At 35.2% G+C, this 20,865-nt stretch overlaps 3 protein-coding genes across 3 annotated transcripts; all 3 read left to right on the top strand.

The window, feature by feature from the left end:
* Positions 1-223: 223 nt before the first annotated feature.
* LOC149900819 (uncharacterized) lies at positions 224-2,895 on the top strand. Its single transcript, XM_090112723.1, has 9 exons — positions 224-275; positions 379-468; positions 858-1,093; positions 1,288-1,486; positions 1,714-1,806; positions 1,885-2,114; positions 2,317-2,515; positions 2,753-2,845; positions 2,891-2,895. Exons 1-9 carry the CDS (start codon positions 224-226, stop codon positions 2,893-2,895), a joined length of 1,197 nt encoding a protein of 398 aa, XP_089968849.1.
* A 32-nt stretch (positions 2,896-2,927) lies between these two features.
* On the top strand, positions 2,928-7,912 carry LOC149900818 (uncharacterized). The gene is made up of 10 exons (XM_090112722.1): positions 2,928-3,153; positions 3,348-3,546; positions 3,778-3,870; positions 3,950-4,179; positions 4,374-4,572; positions 4,800-4,892; positions 4,972-5,201; positions 5,399-5,597; positions 7,701-7,743; positions 7,873-7,912. The coding sequence occupies exons 1-10, from the start codon at positions 2,992-2,994 to the stop codon at positions 7,910-7,912; spliced, it is 1,488 nt and encodes a 495-aa protein (XP_089968848.1). The 5' UTR covers positions 2,928-2,991.
* Positions 7,913-7,940: 28 nt separating this feature from the next.
* On the top strand, positions 7,941-19,032 carry LOC149900817 (uncharacterized). The gene is made up of 19 exons (XM_090112721.1): positions 7,941-8,102; positions 8,300-8,498; positions 10,602-10,694; positions 10,778-11,007; positions 11,345-11,543; positions 11,663-11,755; positions 11,835-12,064; positions 12,294-12,489; positions 12,709-12,801; positions 12,883-13,112; positions 13,337-13,538; positions 13,824-13,916; positions 14,129-14,358; positions 14,799-15,015; positions 15,714-15,806; positions 16,232-16,461; positions 16,944-17,160; positions 17,785-17,892; positions 18,625-19,032. The coding sequence occupies exons 1-19, from the start codon at positions 7,941-7,943 to the stop codon at positions 18,837-18,839; spliced, it is 3,330 nt and encodes a 1,109-aa protein (XP_089968847.1). The 3' UTR covers positions 18,840-19,032.
* Positions 19,033-20,865: the final 1,833 nt, after the last annotated feature.

Below are 20,865 nucleotides of genomic sequence, written 5' to 3'. Positions count from 1 at the left end.
CGGAAAGACTTGTTTATCTTAAGGTTTGGCAAAAGCCATCAGACAATCCTCGAAATACATTTGAATTTCACCCTTCGACTGAAATCAGGAGAAATCTCGGACATAGGCGAACGCATCAAAGGCTTCTCACGCGCATAAGACGCCTCAGCTAAACAACGACCGACAAAAATTGTTTAGTAAAAGGCTGAAATATTACAATTATTTGGGCTTTGACAAAGTCATTATGCCAGACCTGGGGTTTGACCAGTCCAACCTAGGAGTGCCCGAGCTTCGGGGTTTGACTATAACATATATATAATTACATTATGTGAGGAACCAAATAAAGCGATCATATAAGTCTAAGTAAATTCATTCCACCACAACGTATTGTTGTTTCAGCGTCAGTCAGTTATTGGATTCTTGGAACTGATTATGACAACTATGCTCTTGCCTACAGCTGTCAAAATCTGGCCAATAACCAACAAGAAGGTATGTGCAATGTTTATATTTTTAATATTATGAATTTCCAAACTATACGTACTAAAAATATCCTACGTGACTATTTTCTTCTTATTCTATTTCATCTCTAAGTACTGCCTATATTTACATTTTTCTTATTTTGTGGCTTAGTCGCCTTTAATAATATTTAAAAGTTTTTATAAATGAAAATTTTACATTTTACGATGATACCTTGATGAGCCTTGATGGAACTGCATGTTATAATTTAGATTTTCTTTTAAAGAAACACATAATATTAATTATATCATATTTGTTTTACTTTTATTTCAATTTCTTATTATAAACAACGACGGGTTTCATCATAATTCGGTTTATTTCACTACTAAGGTTCACTATGTAATGATTCATTTTTATTGCAGTTAACGCTTGGAAACTTAGCCGCTCTACCACACTTGATACTGATTCCAACACCAGAATCAACACTCTTATCACCAGTATCGCATCGCCCGTATTGGTCAATAACCTTTTCGTAAACGCAGACCAATCTGACGCAGCTTGCTTCTACTATCCTGATATTCCACTAGGACAACCTGTTATATTCCCTGGACAATGTGATCCTAATGTTAATGTTATCAGTAACTTGGATTTGACCAGAGTAAGTTCTATCGTAATGCTTTATATTTTGACATTGACTTTCGAGATAAATATTATGATCCATCAAGTACCGTGATATGCTCTTTGCAATAAATTCTTGAGATTCAAATTATTGACCTGCTTATGTTGTCTAGAAAATATGCCAAAAATAGCAATGACTGGAATCGTGAATGGTAAAAAATTCTAAAATTTCAGTTTCAAGGAGACTGGGTCCTGATCCAGACGTATTTCGCTGAGCGGCAATCAGGCACTTGCAACCGTGCCAGATACACTCTGAACGGCAATGTTTTGAACGTTGAGAATAGTCACGTGGTGAACCAAAACCGCGTCTCAGTTTCGGGAACAGCAACATCTCCTACTGGTGATGGAAAATTGGTCGTAAACATCGGCTCAAGTATGTACTCCACCTTTTTTCAGTAAGATCTTTATGCACTGGATGGCTTCGGTTCCCAAGAGACTGGGCTATAGTTTAGAATGAGATTATAGTGCCTCAGTGGTTATTTTAGAGAATAGTTAACTTATATTCAGTATGCATTCCAATACAACTAGTATGACGGTAAAATATTTAATAGTAAAACATGTATTCTTAAAAAAAATATTCATTAGCAATTTCTCCTCTAGATGCACCTGTCAACTATTGGATTATTGGAACAAATTATGATTCGTACGCTCTGGCTTACAGCTGCCAAAATATAGACAGCCAGACGCGAAGAGGTAATTTTTTTTTAATACTACAAAAATATCCAACGTGAATTTTAGCTTAATTAACCAAAAACATTATTCTTTTCATAGTTTGGAGTTGGAAACTAAGTCGTACAGCTTCGTTGGATAACGCAGATGCCCAAATTATAAATAACCTTATGAGCAACATAGATGTCCTGGACAATAGATATTTCCAAAACGCAGAACAATCTGCCGCAGCTTGCTTCTACTATCCTGATATTCCACTAGGACAACCTGTTATATTCCCTGGACAATGCGATCCTAATGTTAATGTTATCAGTAACTTGGATTTGACCAGAGTAAGTTCTATCGTAATGCTTTATATTTTCACACAGACTTTTGAGATAAATATTATGATCCATCCAATCTTCAAGTACCGTGATACGCTCTTTACAATAAATTCTTGAGATTCAAATTATAGACCTGTTTATATTATTTAGTAGAAATCCCAAAAATATAAATTCCTGGAATCTTGAATGGTAAAAAATTCTTGAATTTCAGTTTCAAGGAGACTGGGTCTTGATCCAAACGTATTTCGCTGAACGGCAATCAGGCACTTGCAACCGTGCCAGATACACTCTGAACGGCAATGTTTTGAACGTTGAGAATAGTCACGTGGTGAACCAAAACCGCGTCTCAGTTTCGGGAACAGCAACATCTCCTACTGGTGATGGAAAATTGGTCGTAAACATCGGCTCAAGTATGTACTCCACCTTTTTTCAGTAGGATCTTTATGCACTGGATGGCTTCGGTTCCCAAGAGACTGGGCTATAGTTTAGAATAAGATTATAGTACCTCAGTGGTTATTTTAGAGAATAGTTAACTTATATTCAGTATGCATTCCAAATTCCAATACAACTAGTATTACGGTAAAATATTTAAAAGCAAAACATATTGTATTCTTAAACAAATTCTTCACTAGCAATTTCTATTCTAGATGCACCTGTCAACTATTGGATTATTGGAACAAATTATGATTCGTACGCTCTGGCTTACAGCTGCCAAAATATAGATAGCCAGACGCGAAGAGGTAATTTTTTTTAAATACTACAAAAATATCCAACGTGAATTTTAGCTTAATTAACCAAAAACATTATTCTTTTTATAGTTTGGAGTTGGAAACTAAGTCGTACAGCTTCGTTGGATAACGCAGATGCCCAAATTATAAATAACCTTATGAGCAACGTAGATGTCCTGGACAATAGATATTTCCAAGACGCAGAACAATCTGCCGCAGCTTGCTTCTACTATCCTGATATTCCACTAGGACAACCTGTTATATTCCCTGGACAATGCGATCCTAATGTTAATGTTATCAGTAACTTGGATTTGACCAGAGTAAGCTCTATCGTAATGCTTTATATTTTGACATTGACTTTCGAGATAAATAGTATGATCCATCAAGTACCGTGATATGCTCTTTGAAATAAATTCTTGAGATTCAAATTATAGACCTGCTTATGTTGTCAAGTAAATATCCCAAAAATAGCAATTATTGGAATCGTGAATGGTAAAAAATTCTTGAATTTCAGTTTCAAGGAGACTGGGTCCTGATCCAGACGTATTTCGCTGAACGGCAGTCAGGCACTTGCAACCGTGCCAAATACACTCTGAACGGCAATGTTTTGAACGTTGAGAATAGTCACGTGGTGAACCAAAACCGCGTCTCAGTTTCGGGAACAGCAACATCTCCTACTGGTGATGGAAAATTGGTCGTAAACATCGGCTCAAGTATGTACTCCACCTTTTTTCAGTAGGATCTTTATGCACTGGATGGCTTCGGTTCCCAAGAGACTGGGCTATAGTTTAGAATAAGATTATAGTGCCTCAGTGGATATTTTAGAGAATAGTTAACTTATATTCAGTATGCATTCCAATACAACTACTATGACGGTAAAATATTTAAATAGCAAAACATATTGTATTCTTAAACAAATTCTTCACTAGCAATTTCTATTCTAGATGCACCTGTCAACTATTGGATTATTGGGACAAATTATGACTCGTACGCTCTGGCTTACAGCTGCCAAAATATAGACAGCCAGACGCGAAGAGGTATTATTTTTTTAAATACCACAAAAATATTCAACGTGAATTTTAGCTAAATTTACCATAAACATTATTCTTTTTATAGTTTGGAGTTGGAAACTAAGTCGTACAACTTCGTTGGAGAATGCAGATGCCCAAATTATAAATAACCTTATGAGCAACGTAGATGTCCTGGACAATAGATATTTCCAAAACGCAGAACAATCTGCCGCAGCTTGCTTCTACTATCCTGATATTCCACTAGGACAACCTGTTATATTCCCTGGACAATGCGATCCTAATGTTAATGTTATCAGTAACTTGGATTTGACCAGAGTAAGTTCTATCGTAATGCTTTATATTTTGACATTGACTTTCGAGATAAATAGTATGATCCATCAAGTACCGTGATATGCTCTTTGAAATAAATTCTTGAGATTCAAATTATAGACCTGCTTATGTTGTCAAGTAAATATCCCAAAAATAGCAATTATTGGAATCGTGAATGGTAAAAAATTCTTGAATTTCAGTTTCAAGGAGACTGGGTCCTGATCCAGACGTATTTCGCTGAACGGCAGTCAGGCACTTGCAACCGTGCCAAATACACTCTGAACGGCAATGTTTTGAACGTTGAGAATAGTCACGTGGTGAACCAAAACCGCGTCTCAGTTTCGGGAACAGCAACATCTCCTACTGGTGATGGAAAATTGGTCGTAAACATCGGCTCAAGTATGTACTCCACCTTTTTTCAGTAAGATCTTTATGCACTGGTTGGCTTCGGTTCCCAAGAGACTGGGCTATAGTTTAGAATGAGATTATAGTGCCTCAGTGGTTATTTTAGAGAATAGTTAACTTATATTCAGTATGCATTCCAATACAACTAGTATGACGGTAAAATATTTAATAGTAAAACATGTATTCTTAAAAAAAATATTCATTAGCAATTTCTATTCTAGATGCACCTGTCAACTATTGGATTATTGGAACAAATTATGATTCGTACGCTCTGGCTTACAGCTGCCAAAATATAGACAGCCAGACGCGAAGAGGTAATTTTTTTTTAAATACCACAAAATTATCCAACGTGAATTTTAGCTGAATTAACCAAAAACATTATTCTTTTTATAGTTTGGAGTTGGAAACTAAGTCGTACAACTTCGTTGGATAACGCAGATGCCCAAATTATAAATAACCTTATGAGCAACGTAGATGTCCTGGACAATAGATATTTCCAAAACGCAGAACAATCTGCCGCAGCTTGCTTCTACTATCCTGATATTCCACTAGGACAGCCTGTTGTATTCCCTGGACAATGCGATCCTAATGTTAATGTTATCAGTAACTTGGATTTGACCAGAGTAAGTTCTATCGTAATGCTTTATATTTTGACATTGAATTTCGAGATAAATAGTATGATCCATCAAGTACCGTGATATTATGCTCTTTGAAATAAATTCTTGAGATTCAAATTATAGACCTGCTTATGTTGTCTAGTAAATATCCCAAAAATAGCAATTATTGGAATCGTGAATGGTAAAAAATTCTTGAATTTCAGTTTCAAGGAGACTGGGTCCTGATCCAGACGTATTTCGCTGAACGGCAATCAGGCACTTGCAATCGTGCCAGCTATACTCTAAACGGCAATATTTTGAACGTGGAGAATAGTCACGTGGTGAACCAAAGGCGTCTCTCAGTTTCGGGGACAGCGACATCTCCTTCTGGTGATGGAAAATTGGTCGTCAACATCGGCTCAAGTATGTACGCTACCTTTTTGTCGGTAGGGAAAATCTGGACACGTCATGTCCTAGGTAATGACAAATGCTTTTCAATTTCAACGAACATTTACGACTTGAAAATATATTTCAAACCATGATATCCAAATGCACTACGAGTAGTTTTTCTATTCTATTCGACTGGATACACCATATAAAAGAACTCGAGGCCCACCTCTATTGTTATCTGTAACATCATTGATTGCTTTAGTCAGAAAACAATTTAACCAACATTTACAAATGTAAAGAACTACTTATACAGGGTGTCCCAAAAAGTAGTGATGAACGAAAGCTGGAAGGTAGAGGACCAAGAGGGCTATCCGAATCACCCCCATGTGTGTTATGCGATTTTTCGTATTTTCGGAGTTATTACATTTTTTTCAATTTTTCATCTATCGCCGAGTACGATGAGATTTTTATTTATGGTGACGTGAATTATTGCGCTAGATGCTTGATTTTTTTTGTGTGCTAAGCTGAAAGATAGGCTAATTCAGTATGGTAACATTTACTATCGTTAGATCTTCGAATGGAATAAAAAAAAAGAATTAAATGCCAAGAAAGATAAAATTACCCAGTATGTTCATAACTTCAAGGGCCCATAAAAAAATAAAATCACATAAAAAAGGTTTTCCATTTGGCTTTTAAAAACTTGCTCTATCGATCAGGTAGCTACCCTAAAAATTTCATTTTATTATTCTGAAGGCTTTAATCGAAAAATTGAAATCTAAATGTGGTAAGTGGAAAATTTTTATTAACATGATGATCATTAAAACCAATAAATAGGTGTTAAATTACCAGAATTTTTTTAAAATAGCCCCGCTGTTGCTCAATGCAAGTGCGACATCACCGTAAAAAGTTGTCTTTTTAATGTCTGAATGCTCTTTTATCATTTTTAATGGTTTCTTCTGCAACTATGAATTTCGGGTTATTTCGTCCAAATTGTGGCATTCTCTCAAGTGGCCAAGGTCTTTTTAGTATCCCCATTAAAACAAATCAATGGGGTTTAGGTCGAGGGACCGTGGAGGCCAGGCTTTAAAGCAGGCATCACCGGCGCATGCGCAGGCTGCAACGACCAATCCATCTTTCAGAGTATTTTTGCCCTTTAGCCTGGCCTCCACGATCTCCGGACATAAACCCTACTGAATTTTTTCCGTGGGAATACTACAAAGACGAGAGACTGCCACAATTTGGACGAAATAACCCGGAAATTCATAGTTGCAGAAGAAACCATTTAAAATGATAAAAGAGCATTCAGACATTAAAAAAACAACTTTTTACGGTGATGTCGCACTTGCATTGAGCAACAGCGGGGCTATTTTAAAAAAATTCTGGTAATTTAACACCTATTTATTGGTTTTAATGATCATCATGTTAATAAAAATTTTCCACTTACCACATTTAGATTTCAATTTTTCGATTGAAGCCTTCAGAATAATAAAATGAAATTTTTAGGGTAGCTACCTGATCGATAGAGCAAGTTTTTAAAAGCCAAATGGAAAACCTTTTTTATGTGATTTTATTTTTTTATGGGCCCTTGAAGTTATGAACATACTGGGTAATTTTATCTTTCTTGGCATTTAATTCTTTTTTTTATTCTATTCGAAGATTTAACGATAGTAAATGTTACCATACTGAATTGGCCTATCTTTCAGCTTAGCACACAAAAAAAATCAAGCATCTAGCGCAATAATTCACGTCACCATAAATAAAAATCTCATCGTACTCGGCGATAGATGAAAAATTGAAAAAAATGTAATAACTCCGAAAATACGAAAAATCGCATAACACACATGGGGGTGATTCGGATAGCACTCTAAGTCCTCTACCTCCCAGCTTCAGTATATCACTACTTTTTGGGACACCCTGTATACTAACATTTTAAGTTACACCTTACACGAGTAGGATGGTAGCTACGTCCAGGGGACAGACTATAATTAAAATTTAAAAAAATTTTCACAGCTGAATAATAATCCGTGTATATTCCAATGCTAATAGTGAAACAAAATATTTTTATATTTTTTCGTAACATTCAAATGTGTTCCATTTATTCGTAACCAAATTATTAACTAGCAATTTCTATTCTAGATGCACCTGTCAACTATTGGATTATTGGAACAAATTATGATTCGTACGCTCTGGCTTACAGCTGCCAAAATATAGACAGCCAGACGCGAAGAGGTAATTTTTTTTTAAATACCACAAAATTATCCAACGTGAATTTTAGCTGAATTAACCAAAAACATTATTCTTTTTATAGTTTGGAGTTGGAAACTAAGTCGTACAACTTCGTTGGATAACGCAGATGCCCAAATTATAAATAACCTTATGAGCAACGTAGATGTCCTGGACAATAGATATTTCCAAAACGCAGAACAATCTGCCGCAGCTTGCTTCTACTATCCTGATATTCCACTAGGACAGCCTGTTGTATTCCCTGGACAATGCGATCCTAATGTTAATGTTATCAGTAACTTGGATTTGACCAGAGTAAGTTCTATCGTAATGCTTTATATTTTGACATTGAATTTCGAGATAAATAGTATGATCCATCAAGTACCGTGATATTATGCTCTTTGAAATAAATTCTTGAGATTCAAATTATAGACCTGCTTATGTTGTCTAGTAAATATCCCAAAAATAGCAATTATTGGAATCGTGAATGGTAAAAAATTCTTGAATTTCAGTTTCAAGGAGACTGGGTCCTGATCCAGACGTATTTCGCTGAACGGCAATCAGGCACTTGCAATCGTGCCAGCTATACTCTAAACGGCAATATTTTGAACGTGGAGAATAGTCACGTGGTGAACCAAAGGCGTCTCTCAGTTTCGGGGACAGCGACATCTCCTTCTGGTGATGGAAAATTGGTCGTCAACATCGGCTCAAGTATGTACGCTACCTTTTTGTCGGTAGGGAAAATCTGGACACGTCATGTCCTAGGTAATGACAAATGCTTTTCAATTTCAACGAACATTTACGACTTGAAAATATATTTCAAACCATGATATCCAAATGCACTACGAGTAGTTTTTCTATTCTATTCGACTGGATACACCATATAAAAGAACTCGAGGCCCACCTCTATTGTTATCTGTAACATCATTGATTGCTTTAGTCAGAAAACAATTTAACCAACATTTACAAATGTAAAGAACTACTTATACAGGGTGTCCCAAAAAGTAGTGATGAACGAAAGCTGGAAGGTAGAGGACCAAGAGGGCTATCCGAATCACCCCCATGTGTGTTATGCGATTTTTCGTATTTTCGGAGTTATTACATTTTTTTCAATTTTTCATCTATCGCCGAGTACGATGAGATTTTTATTTATGGTGACGTGAATTATTGCGCTAGATGCTTGATTTTTTTTGTGTGCTAAGCTGAAAGATAGGCTAATTCAGTATGGTAACATTTACTATCGTTAGATCTTCGAATGGAATAAAAAAAAAGAATTAAATGCCAAGAAAGATAAAATTACCCAGTATGTTCATAACTTCAAGGGCCCATAAAAAAATAAAATCACATAAAAAAGGTTTTCCATTTGGCTTTTAAAAACTTGCTCTATCGATCAGGTAGCTACCCTAAAAATTTCATTTTATTATTCTGAAGGCTTTAATCGAAAAATTGAAATCTAAATGTGGTAAGTGGAAAATTTTTATTAACATGATGATCATTAAAACCAATAAATAGGTGTTAAATTACCAGAATTTTTTTAAAATAGCCCCGCTGTTGCTCAATGCAAGTGCGACATCACCGTAAAAAGTTGTCTTTTTAATGTCTGAATGCTCTTTTATCATTTTTAATGGTTTCTTCTGCAACTATGAATTTCGGGTTATTTCGTCCAAATTGTGGCATTCTCTCAAGTGGCCAAGGTCTTTTTAGTATCCCCATTAAAACAAATCAATGGGGTTTAGGTCGAGGGACCGTGGAGGCCAGGCTTTAAAGCAGGCATCACCGGCGCATGCGCAGGCTGCAACGACCAATCCATCTTTCAGAGTATTTTTGCCCTTTAGCCTGGCCTCCACGATCTCCGGACATAAACCCTACTGAATTTTTTCCGTGGGAATACTACAAAGACGAGAGACTGCCACAATTTGGACGAAATAACCCGGAAATTCATAGTTGCAGAAGAAACCATTTAAAATGATAAAAGAGCATTCAGACATTAAAAAAACAACTTTTTACGGTGATGTCGCACTTGCATTGAGCAACAGCGGGGCTATTTTAAAAAAATTCTGGTAATTTAACACCTATTTATTGGTTTTAATGATCATCATGTTAATAAAAATTTTCCACTTACCACATTTAGATTTCAATTTTTCGATTGAAGCCTTCAGAATAATAAAATGAAATTTTTAGGGTAGCTACCTGATCGATAGAGCAAGTTTTTAAAAGCCAAATGGAAAACCTTTTTTATGTGATTTTATTTTTTTATGGGCCCTTGAAGTTATGAACATACTGGGTAATTTTATCTTTCTTGGCATTTAATTCTTTTTTTTATTCTATTCGAAGATTTAACGATAGTAAATGTTACCATACTGAATTGGCCTATCTTTCAGCTTAGCACACAAAAAAAATCAAGCATCTAGCGCAATAATTCACGTCACCATAAATAAAAATCTCATCGTACTCGGCGATAGATGAAAAATTGAAAAAAATGTAATAACTCCGAAAATACGAAAAATCGCATAACACACATGGGGGTGATTCGGATAGCACTCTAAGTCCTCTACCTCCCAGCTTCAGTATATCACTACTTTTTGGGACACCCTGTATACTAACATTTTAAGTTACACCTTACACGAGTAGGATGGTAGCTACGTCCAGGGGACAGACTATAATTAAAATTTAAAAAAATTTTCACAGCTGAATAATAATCCGTGTATATTCCAATGCTAATAGTGAAACAAAATATTTTTATATTTTTTCGTAACATTCAAATGTGTTCCATTTATTCGTAACCAAATTATTAACTAGCAATTTCTATTCTAGATCCAGCTGTCGATTATTGGATTATTGGAACAAATTATAACTCGTACGCTCTGGCTTACAGCTGCCAAAATATAGACAGCCAGACGCGAAGAGGTATTATTTTTTTTAAATACTACAAAAATATTCAAAGTGAATTTTAGCTGAATTGGAATTACCCAAATACATTTTTTTTATAGTTTGGAGTTGGAAACTAAGTCGTACAACTTCATTGAGTGATCCAGATACTCTAGCTATAAATAACCTTATGAGCAACATAGATGTCTTGGACGATAGATACTTCCAAAACACAGAACAATCCGAAGCAGCTTGTTTTTACAATCCTGATATCCCACTAGGACAACCTGTTATACTTCCAGGACAGTGCGATCCTAATATAAATGTTGTCAATAGCTTGAATTTGGACCGAGTAAGTTGAATCTTTTCTCACACGGACTATTCTGGTAAATAATACAACCCATCACATATACTAGTACCGTGATATACTTACTTTCTTTATGAAAACATGATGAACGGAAGTTATTTACTTAATTTTACCAATACAGATTTCTTTATTGGGGAGAGTCTATATTCAAAAGTAGACGTCTTAAGGTTAAGACGACGATGACGAATGCAAACTTACGTTGTATTTTCATAAATTCATGAGTATCAAATTAAAGAACTGTTTTTATTGAGTACCTACACAATCTGAATCTGAGTACACGATCAAAACGAATCGCAAATATTAAAAACATCTTGAATTTCAGTTCCAAGGACAATGGGTACTCATCCAGACGTATTACGCTGAGCGGCAATCGGGCACTTGCAACCGTGCCAGATACACTCTGAACGGCAATGTTTTTAACGTTGAGAATAGTCACGTGGTGAACCAAAACCGTCTCTCAGTTTCGGGAACAGCAACATCTCCTACTGGTGATGGAAAATTGGTCGTAAACATCGGCTCAAGTAAGTTGCCTGTAAATTTTTGTGGTAAATTATTCAATGGATGGCTGTAACAATGAAAAATATTTAAATTGAAATCGTTTATTAGTAACCTAATTATTTCCTTGCATTTTCTATTATAGATCCACCTGTCAACTATTGGATTCTAGGAACAAACTATAATTCATACGCTCTGGCTTATAGCTGTGAAAATCTAGACAGTCAGAGACGAAGAGGTATTTATTTTTAAATTTGAGCTAAAATGATGTACACTTAACTTGAATAAAGTATAAACCAGAAACATAATAATTTTAGTTTGGAGCTGGAAACTAAGTCGCACAACTTCGTTAAGTGAAGAAGATAATCAAGCTATAACTAACCTAATGAAAGACGTGGATGTCCTGGACCAAGGTTACTTCCAAAATGCAGACCAATCTGATGCAGCTTGCTTCTTCTATCCCGAATTTCAGGCGACTGAACCAGTTATATTCCCAGGACAGTGTGATGTTAATATTCCTGTAGTCAGCAACTTTGACGTCTCCAGGGTAAGTTATACTAATACGTATGAATGGACGTTTGTTCCTATGTCAACTTTAACTTTACTTTAGGAAATAATCTATATAAATATATTAATTAGCTGACGTTAGAAATTTCAAGCGCCTAGATTTTTCTTTGAAGTTGGACATGAATTGATCAGTATTATTGTATATCATGCCTGCTAACGTATACAATATACATGTATGAGTGCAACGGCTAATAGCGTTTATATTACAGTTCCAAAATGAATGGGTCTTGATCTCATCCTATTATACTGCGCGGCAATCAGGCTCTTGCAATCGAGCTCGATATACTTTGGATGGATCTGTGCTGAACGTTGTCAACAGTCACGTGGTGAATGAAGCTCTTCTATCAGTATCAGGGACTGCCAGAGTCGTGTCTAATGGAAAGCTTGTAGTAAATATTGGAAATAGTAAGTTTTCCTCAATTTTAACCTAACACATAAAGTTTGTAATAAGGCCTGTCAAGAGACGATCACATCAGTATTTTTATCAATATTTTTTGATGAAAATTAACATTAAAAACTCACTAGTCTTGATTAAAATTAAATTTTAAGCAAATCAAATCAAGAATACTCATTCATTTAAAACTATAAACACCATTACTCACGTTACTTCTTATTTGTTTACAGATCCAGCTGCAGATTACTGGATTCTCGACACGGATTATGAGAACTTCGCTTTGGCATATTCTTGCGAAAACATTAACAGTGAACAGCGCAGAAGTAAGCATCTAGTCAATTAAGAAAATTTAACAAATATGAAAGCACTAAATAGTAAACTTTTCAACATTATTTATATTACAGTTTGGAGCTGGAAACTAAGTCGAACCACTTCCCTGACGGCCGAATCGAATCAAAGGATTGAATCAGTAATGAGCAACATTAATGTCCTGGACAATCGTTACTTCCAAAACGCTGATCAATCAGACGCAGCTTGTTTCTACTTGCCCGATATTCCACTAGGAGAAGCCGTCATATTCCCCGGACAATGTGACCCAAATATTGCTACAGTATCCAACTTTAATATGAGTGATGTAAGTTGTGCTGTGTCTTCTATCATTAATGTATGATGTTCAGTTTACGGAAAAAATAAGAACCTAAAATATTATAGTGAAGTGAAGGCCCATAAGCAAACTTCAATTAATTATAGTAAGAAATAGGTTCTTTTTTGGACAACTTTCTATTCATAATACCAGCTAAAATTGCAACTGCTAGATAAAATTAACGCAACGCTATTTAATGAATAAACAATTTTCAGTTCCTTGGTGACTGGCGCCTAATTTCAACTTACTACACACACCGACAATCCGGAACTTGCAATAAGGCAAGTTACTCCTACGATGGTGACACGATCCGAGTGGTGAACAGTCATATCGTGAACAGCAACCAAATGTCTGTATCAGGGACTGCAATAGAAGCGAGTTCCGAAGGAAGCGGCAAACTGCTGGTTTCGATATCACGTGAGTTCCAAACCATACACGTTACCATTGCGATTTTAATGTCAGAGTTACCAAATTTTTTAAATCAAACTTCTTTAGGCGCAATGAGTGTAAAATTTCAAGGTCGCGTCTTGTCAATACCTTCACGTCATGAAGTAATGCGACGATTTTGGTATTTTTGAATCTTGACAAAGAATTTTCACTTCTGACACGTGTAGTCACAGCACACGTACTTTTTAATAGCATTTCTCGTGTCTCTTATGGAATTTTATTTTCTTGTCCTTAATATGAAATTTGAATTTCCAGGCCGCACCGTCGACTACTGGATCCTAGCAACAGATTACCACGATTATGCCCTTGCATACAGTTGCAGTAATATGGAAAACAATCAGCGAAGAGGTAAGCATACATTTTAAATTGATTCAACGTCATACTTTTTTAATAAATTCAAATAAACAGGTTTTAAATCATTTTTTTTTCATGTTGCCAACATTCTTGCTAACTAAGTACGAACTCAAAAATAGACACATAATAAAAACTTTAGAAGCTTCCTTACCAGACTAAACCATCCCAGGTAGAGAACAAAAGATATAATAACATAATATTATTAGTTTACAGTTGGAAGCTCAGTCGGTCCAGGACTCTATCAGCCACGGGAACTACAGCAATAAATAACGTAATGAACAACGTCAATGTGTTAAACGAGCGCTACTTTGAAAGAGCAGATCAGACAGATGCCGGTTGCTTCTACTTCCCTCCAGTGAACGAGAATGCACCAGTTATCTTCCCTAATCAATGTGACATGAGTGTCCGTGCGCAATACAATTTCAATGTATCGGCGGTAAGTTCCGAAACAAAGCATCTAATGTTTTGATGATATAATTATTATGATTTTTTTATGATATTGATATTTTGTTTTTTATTGCATTCAAATGCTTTATGAATAAAATGGTCTAACCTCAAAACAATTTAAACACAGTGTTAACTTTAAACCAGGGATCTTTCACTTTAATAGTTGTCTATTATTAATATTTGTCGTATTTCACGACAAAACCAGATTAAAGAGAACCCACGCTCAAAGTTAAACCCTGTCTAAAGTTTTTTCTGGTAAGACAGTAAAATAGTAGAATTATTTCGATTGCTCTGGCGGGATAACGGGTGGTTGAGTGATCAAGACGCCCCGGTAAAAATAAATAAAATCTTTATTGGCATGATGGAGAAAGACGTGGGTTCGAATCCCGCCTCGTGACCTTCTTCTGTTAAAAAAAATGTTTTTTTTAGTTCCTGGGAGTATGGCACGAAGTTGAAATATACCCGACTGGAATGGCCAACGAACAGTGCGCTACTCAAGAGTACACTCAACAGTCGGCGACATCTTTCACGTTGACGTCTAGATTTGTGAACAACGGTGTACAAGGCTCGTTTACTTGGCTTTTGGAACGAAGTGCTAGTGATACTACTGGCACGTTTATAGCCACTATCCAAACTCCTACTATGAGTAAGTGTAATTGCTTGATTATTTCCTGAAATTTGGAATATAAATTCACAATTTAGAGAAATAAATAAAATTCAGTTTTATAATTAAAACTTTAAAAAATGTTTAAGAAACTCTCATGTATACAAAATAAATGCAGCTACAAATTTACAAATGCTTGAAGCAATATTGTAGGATTGTATTTTGCTCTACTATAATATACAAATCGATTCGTGATACTCTACAATAAAAATTAACATTTTGAGGCTTCATTCAGGATATTTTTTTTTGTTATTGCTTAAATACAATTTCGTTAAATAATGTTAATCATTTATTCTTCTAACGTGCATAAATTTTTAAAATTGATATTATTTGAGGTTTCAAATAGGTCACTGAGTTCAAACGTCAGTCGGTCGGTCGGTAGTTCAGTCGCTTGTTGACTACTTCTACAATATATTTACAATATTTAAAGAAAGTATCCCTACACTTGTCCCCCAGGGCGGAAGGCAGATTCTCACCCGTCATCGCCATGCCCAATTTTTGCTCAATAGCATATCTATTGCTTGCAAAAATTGGGCACGGTAAACAGTAGATAATATTATATTCATACGTTTCGTGCTCTTAAATTATTTTTAATTCCATAATGTCATCTTCATATTTATTTTTTTCATAAATTCTGGTTTAATAAATATTTAATATGAATCGTTTGTTTATTATTACAGGTATATCCTTCCCATTCTGGATACTTAGCACGGATTACGATAATTATGCTTTGGCATATGCATGCGCTAATATGGATGAGAATTCGAGGAGAAGTAATTATTTCTTTATTATTAAATTACCAATATTTATGTGATAAAACTTTATCAAAAATGTTCACTTGTGACAATCAGAATCAGTCAAAACAAAGCCACTGAACTGAAAGCTCATTTATAAAAAAAATTGGTTGTCTGTAAAGTCGGTTTACTGGCGATAGTTGAACGTGACAACGGCCGATTGTGCTTCTTTGTCACTCGTTGCGCGCTCTCGCTTGCACGGAACGCCTCAGAGCGAGGTAACGCCGCATGAGTCATGTTTTTTCGTGCGTGCAGCCGGCTCCTTCGAATTATAAGACGTTGTCACGTCAAACAATATGTTTTAAAATTTTGATCCAGTCACTTTATTATTTTTAATACCTGAACTTGTTTTTGCCAGCACCCTGCACAGATTTTTACTAAATCACTAATTGATTTTCTCTCAGTTTACAGTTGGAAGCTCGGCAGAACAAAGCAGTTATCTACAGCATCCAACACAGCTATCACATCTTCTATGGCAAATGTTCAGGTCCTAGACCAGAGGTACTTCAAGACCACCAACCAATCTGAGGAAGCTTGCTTCCACCTTCCTGACTTGGCTGAAGGTCAAACAGTTGTTCTGCCTGGACAATGTGATGTTAATATACCTGTAGTTGCCAATTTTGATGTGGCAAAAGTGAGTATATGAGCATTTTTTTTTACAATTTTTACACACAGCACGATCTGATCCCATACTAAGCTTTTGCTTGTGTTATGAAAACCAGATGGCTAAACATACATATAAAATTTTAAATAAATACTTATATAGATAATTCACCCAGACACATATTATCAAACATCTATGTTCATCACACCAATATATGTGGGAATCGAACCCACGACCTCTGGCTTGGAAGGCAGTGCCACTGCCAACCAAACCAACCGGTCAGTCAAAGTCTAAGAAATCTAATAACCACCATAGATAAATTATTTAAAAACAATTACAATTTCAAACAAAATAATTTAATTATGAATTAGTATATCTAGTTATGTTACTTTATCATAAGCATTCAAACATATCCCGGGTATAATTACACAATTATCGAAGGGTCTTCATTTATCATATTTCATAAGGAATGCGTTATAAAGCACGACACCTAATTCAATGTATTTTATCAGTACTCAGGCACGTGGTACCAAATTCAAAGGTACCCTCAGCGATTTGAAAGTGGAGATTGTACGGGTGCAAGATATACATTGAACGGTAACGTCGTTACTCTATTGAACTGGCAACGAATTGACGGAGTATTGGATACTATTGAAGGAAATGCTACAATCATCTCTGCTGATGGCAGTGCTAAACTGAGAGTCACTTTGCCATCTCGAGCACCTAATGGTTAGTGTCAATTATTTAATTTATAGTCTAAGTCTAGAAGTCCAATCACTAAACGAATACTGACATAGAACTAGCGAAAACTATTATATCTCAAGTTCTCAAGTACTTTCATACTAAAACAAAATTGCATGCATTTGCAAAAATAGTTTTAAATTATAATTGCTATTAAATAATGAACTTTCGTAATTAGTGCTATTTGATAACCTCACAAGCAATGAATTTACTATAAAAAATATAGGAAATTTTAATACTATGGAAATATTCTATGAAGGCGATAGTAATAGTATTACGATAAAATAAAATTTTAAATCAGATTAGGCTGACGTATTAATTATTCGTAAGAAGTATTAAGATTTTAGATAAATTAGATATCGAATAGTTGCGACACTTTCGGCTTCTATATAAAATGAAAAAAAAATTGAGAATAATTTATTTCTTCTGTAAATAGAGTTCAAAACTTTAGACTTAACTAACTATTCGCTAATTCTTCTGAATTCTACATTTAGTACTTGAATACAAGCAATCCTAATGTTTCCCTTTCAATCTATAGAAGTGAAAATGAATCTTGCTCAGTTAATACAAAGTTGTTCCCTTGTAGCAACTAATTTTCACCTTCTATTACAGCATCTCCCGACGACGTGAACATAAGTGAATTATACGTTCTGACCACAGACTACGAGACGTACTCCCTCGTCTATAGTTGCGTCAACGTGGACGCCTATCACCGTGCGAGTAAGTTATACAAGCCTATTCCTCTGAATGATATAAAAGTTTTAGTCTTAAACATCTTTACCACTAGGTCAAGCTAGAATTTGTTGATTGGAAGGACCATAGACTTCAGGACATAACCAGTGTATCAAACATAATCATTCAACATTAAGTAATTAGTGTAACTTTATGTCATGCCATACTATTATATACATATAAAATTAGTAATTTTAAAAATGTGAAAGTTTGTAAGGATGAATGGATAGATGTTTGTTAGCTTTTCGTGCAAAAAACAGCTGATCGGATCTGTATAACTCACGGCACGTAAGTTTAGCGCTGACCTTGAAGTGGAGGGGATCTATTTGAACGAAATAAAGGCGAACTTGCCGTAAAACATTGAAGGTCACCGCTAGACTTACGTGCCGCGACATCTATGAATCTTGGTACAAAGATGGAATGTAGTTCGGATTAACATATTGGCTTTTTATTGTGACTGTAGCCGCGGGATTAAGCCAGTCTTTCAAATAGGTGATTGCTTATTTATCTTTTGCATATTAGCTACTTTTTCCATGTACTACGTGAGAGAAACCGCAGGATAAAATTTGTTTCAAATAGGCGACAGCTAAGACTTCTTAACAATACAATAATAATTGAAATACAGAATTAAGTTCGTCTTTCAAATAGTTATTTCATACCTATTAAGACATATTATATATAAACCTGAACAATGTATTAATCTTAGAAACATTTTAACAGTTGGCGCGTGGAAGCTCAGTCGAACTCGCAGCATGCCACCAGCCGGTACCACTGCCATCGACGCCTACATGGCAAATCGACAGGAACTCGAAAATAGATACTTCGTCTCAGTACAACATAGCGACGAATGCCCAGAACCCAGTTCAGCCATGCTATACAAGAGTAGCTTTACTATATTATTCATATTGTTCCTAGCCCTTCTTAACCTGTCCTAGATCATATTAAACTAGTTGTAATAATTATATTGTGTTAAGAGTTAAGTATTATCTTATCATATTTACTTATCGGTAATTTAAAAACGCCGGCGCTGACGTCATACTGCTATAAAGATATAATCATTATGGCTGTGTAAAGAAATGGGTGTCGAATTTAGATAAATGTATTTATTTAATGTAAAATCGAATGTATATGAGAAATAAATAAATTTTTATACGAACCATGGTTTTATTCCCGTTTTAGGGTTCCGTACCCAAAGGGTATCACTAAGCCTCCGCAATCCCCAGGCTCTATCTCATGAACTAGAAAGCTGAAATTTTCACAAATGATGTATTTCCGTTGCCGCTATACAGCAAATTAAATAAAATTAAATATGAAGGGGGTCCCCATAGTACGGAACCCTTCGTGCGCAAGCTCCGACCGACTCGCACTTGGCCTGTTTATTCTGTGATTGAATTAGGGCCACCGTCGTAAATTAGCACTTAATGTGTACAAAATATATACACAAGTTAAATTGAGTGGTCTACGTAAAAAAAACATATGTTAATTATTCGGATACCGTAACGGAAAAAACATATGTGTCCATAAGCTGTCGAGATAATTTGTTAATCATTCTGGTTAAGGTAATATGATCATTGGACGGAATTAGACGAGCGTCGAGCATGTAGATTTGCTCTAATGATGTGATGGTAATCTATACTAATATTATAAAGCTGAAGAGTTTGTTTGTTTGTTTGAAAGCGCTAATCTCAGGAACTACTGGTCCGATTTGAAAATTATTTCAGTGTTACATACCCCATTTATCTATATATTACCATAGGCTATACATATATGTATTACCACACTGTGACCAACAGGAGCGGAGCACTGCGGGTAAAACCGCGGGACACAGCTTGGGCATAATATTATTATGTGCCAAGCGCTTGCATTACAGCAGTGTTTATTATCTTAGGAGCCTGGGGTCACTTTAATTTGTTACATTATTTTGGAAAATAAATGATTTATTTATTTATTTAAACACTTTTGAAGAAATATTATCATCCGCAAGACTATAATGTGACATCAGTGATAGAGTTTCTCACTCGATAGATATAGATATCATTTTAAAACAAATTTATCAAAAACTCACATAATACATAATATTTTCAAAGGTAGGGAAATCACCTACTGAATGTGTACTTTAATCCATTTGTCATATTGATAAAAAGCGTGTGTGCCGAGCACACGCGTCAGAAGTGAAACTTCTTTGGCAAGATTTAAAGATAACAAAATCGTCGCCTTACTCAATAACGTTCGCGCCTAAAGATGTTTCACTTCAAAGATGTATGGTATAGCTGAATATGTGTTTTAATATTGATTTTAAAGATAATTGCTTGCATTTCTTAAATGACATCATTTTCATTTATCATATTTATACATTTATTATCCATAGATACGCATACTTCAATTAGGTCAAAAGAAAAGCTTTTTATAATGTTTGCTAGTTCTTTAATTTTTATCATTTAAAACTAACCAATTGTCTGGACCTTCGCCTGGAGTTGACCAGAAAAAAACAATAATTTTAAAGTTATAGTAAGTCAAAGCACATTGCTGGCAAACACCATTTGACTGCAAACTTAAGTCAAAAGTGGATTAAACCGATGCGATGCCTTCAGCTAACATTTATATAATAACGATATACAGCTAACATTTTTATAATAACGATATACAATTATTATGCAAGCATTAAGCTAGTTGAATTCGAAAACAATAATGCTATAATTCTACAGGCCCATTTTGAAAAAGTTATGCACTATGCCGTCACTTGTAAGCTGTCCACCTGAGTGCAGATGAGAATTCGATAGTACAGGTAGAGATTTTATTAGCCACTACTTTGGTTTATTATGGGTACAATCATCGAATAATGGTTTATTTGATGATTATACCCAAAACTAACCAAATATGGAATTTTAATCATCATCATCATCAGCCCGTATACGACACGGGCGTCCCTTAAGGGAATTTTAATAAAATAAAATAATTTGC

The sequence above is a fragment of the Colias eurytheme genome, chromosome 18 (genome assembly GCF_061535395.1).
Source record: "Colias eurytheme isolate Ceu_HAF_F1 chromosome 18, ilColEury1 Martin Lab GWU primary, whole genome shotgun sequence".
NCBI lineage: Eukaryota > Metazoa > Arthropoda > Insecta > Lepidoptera > Pieridae > Colias > Colias eurytheme.
The sequence above is the reverse complement of the archived record's forward strand: the minus strand, read 5'-3'. Positions and strand labels throughout refer to the sequence as shown.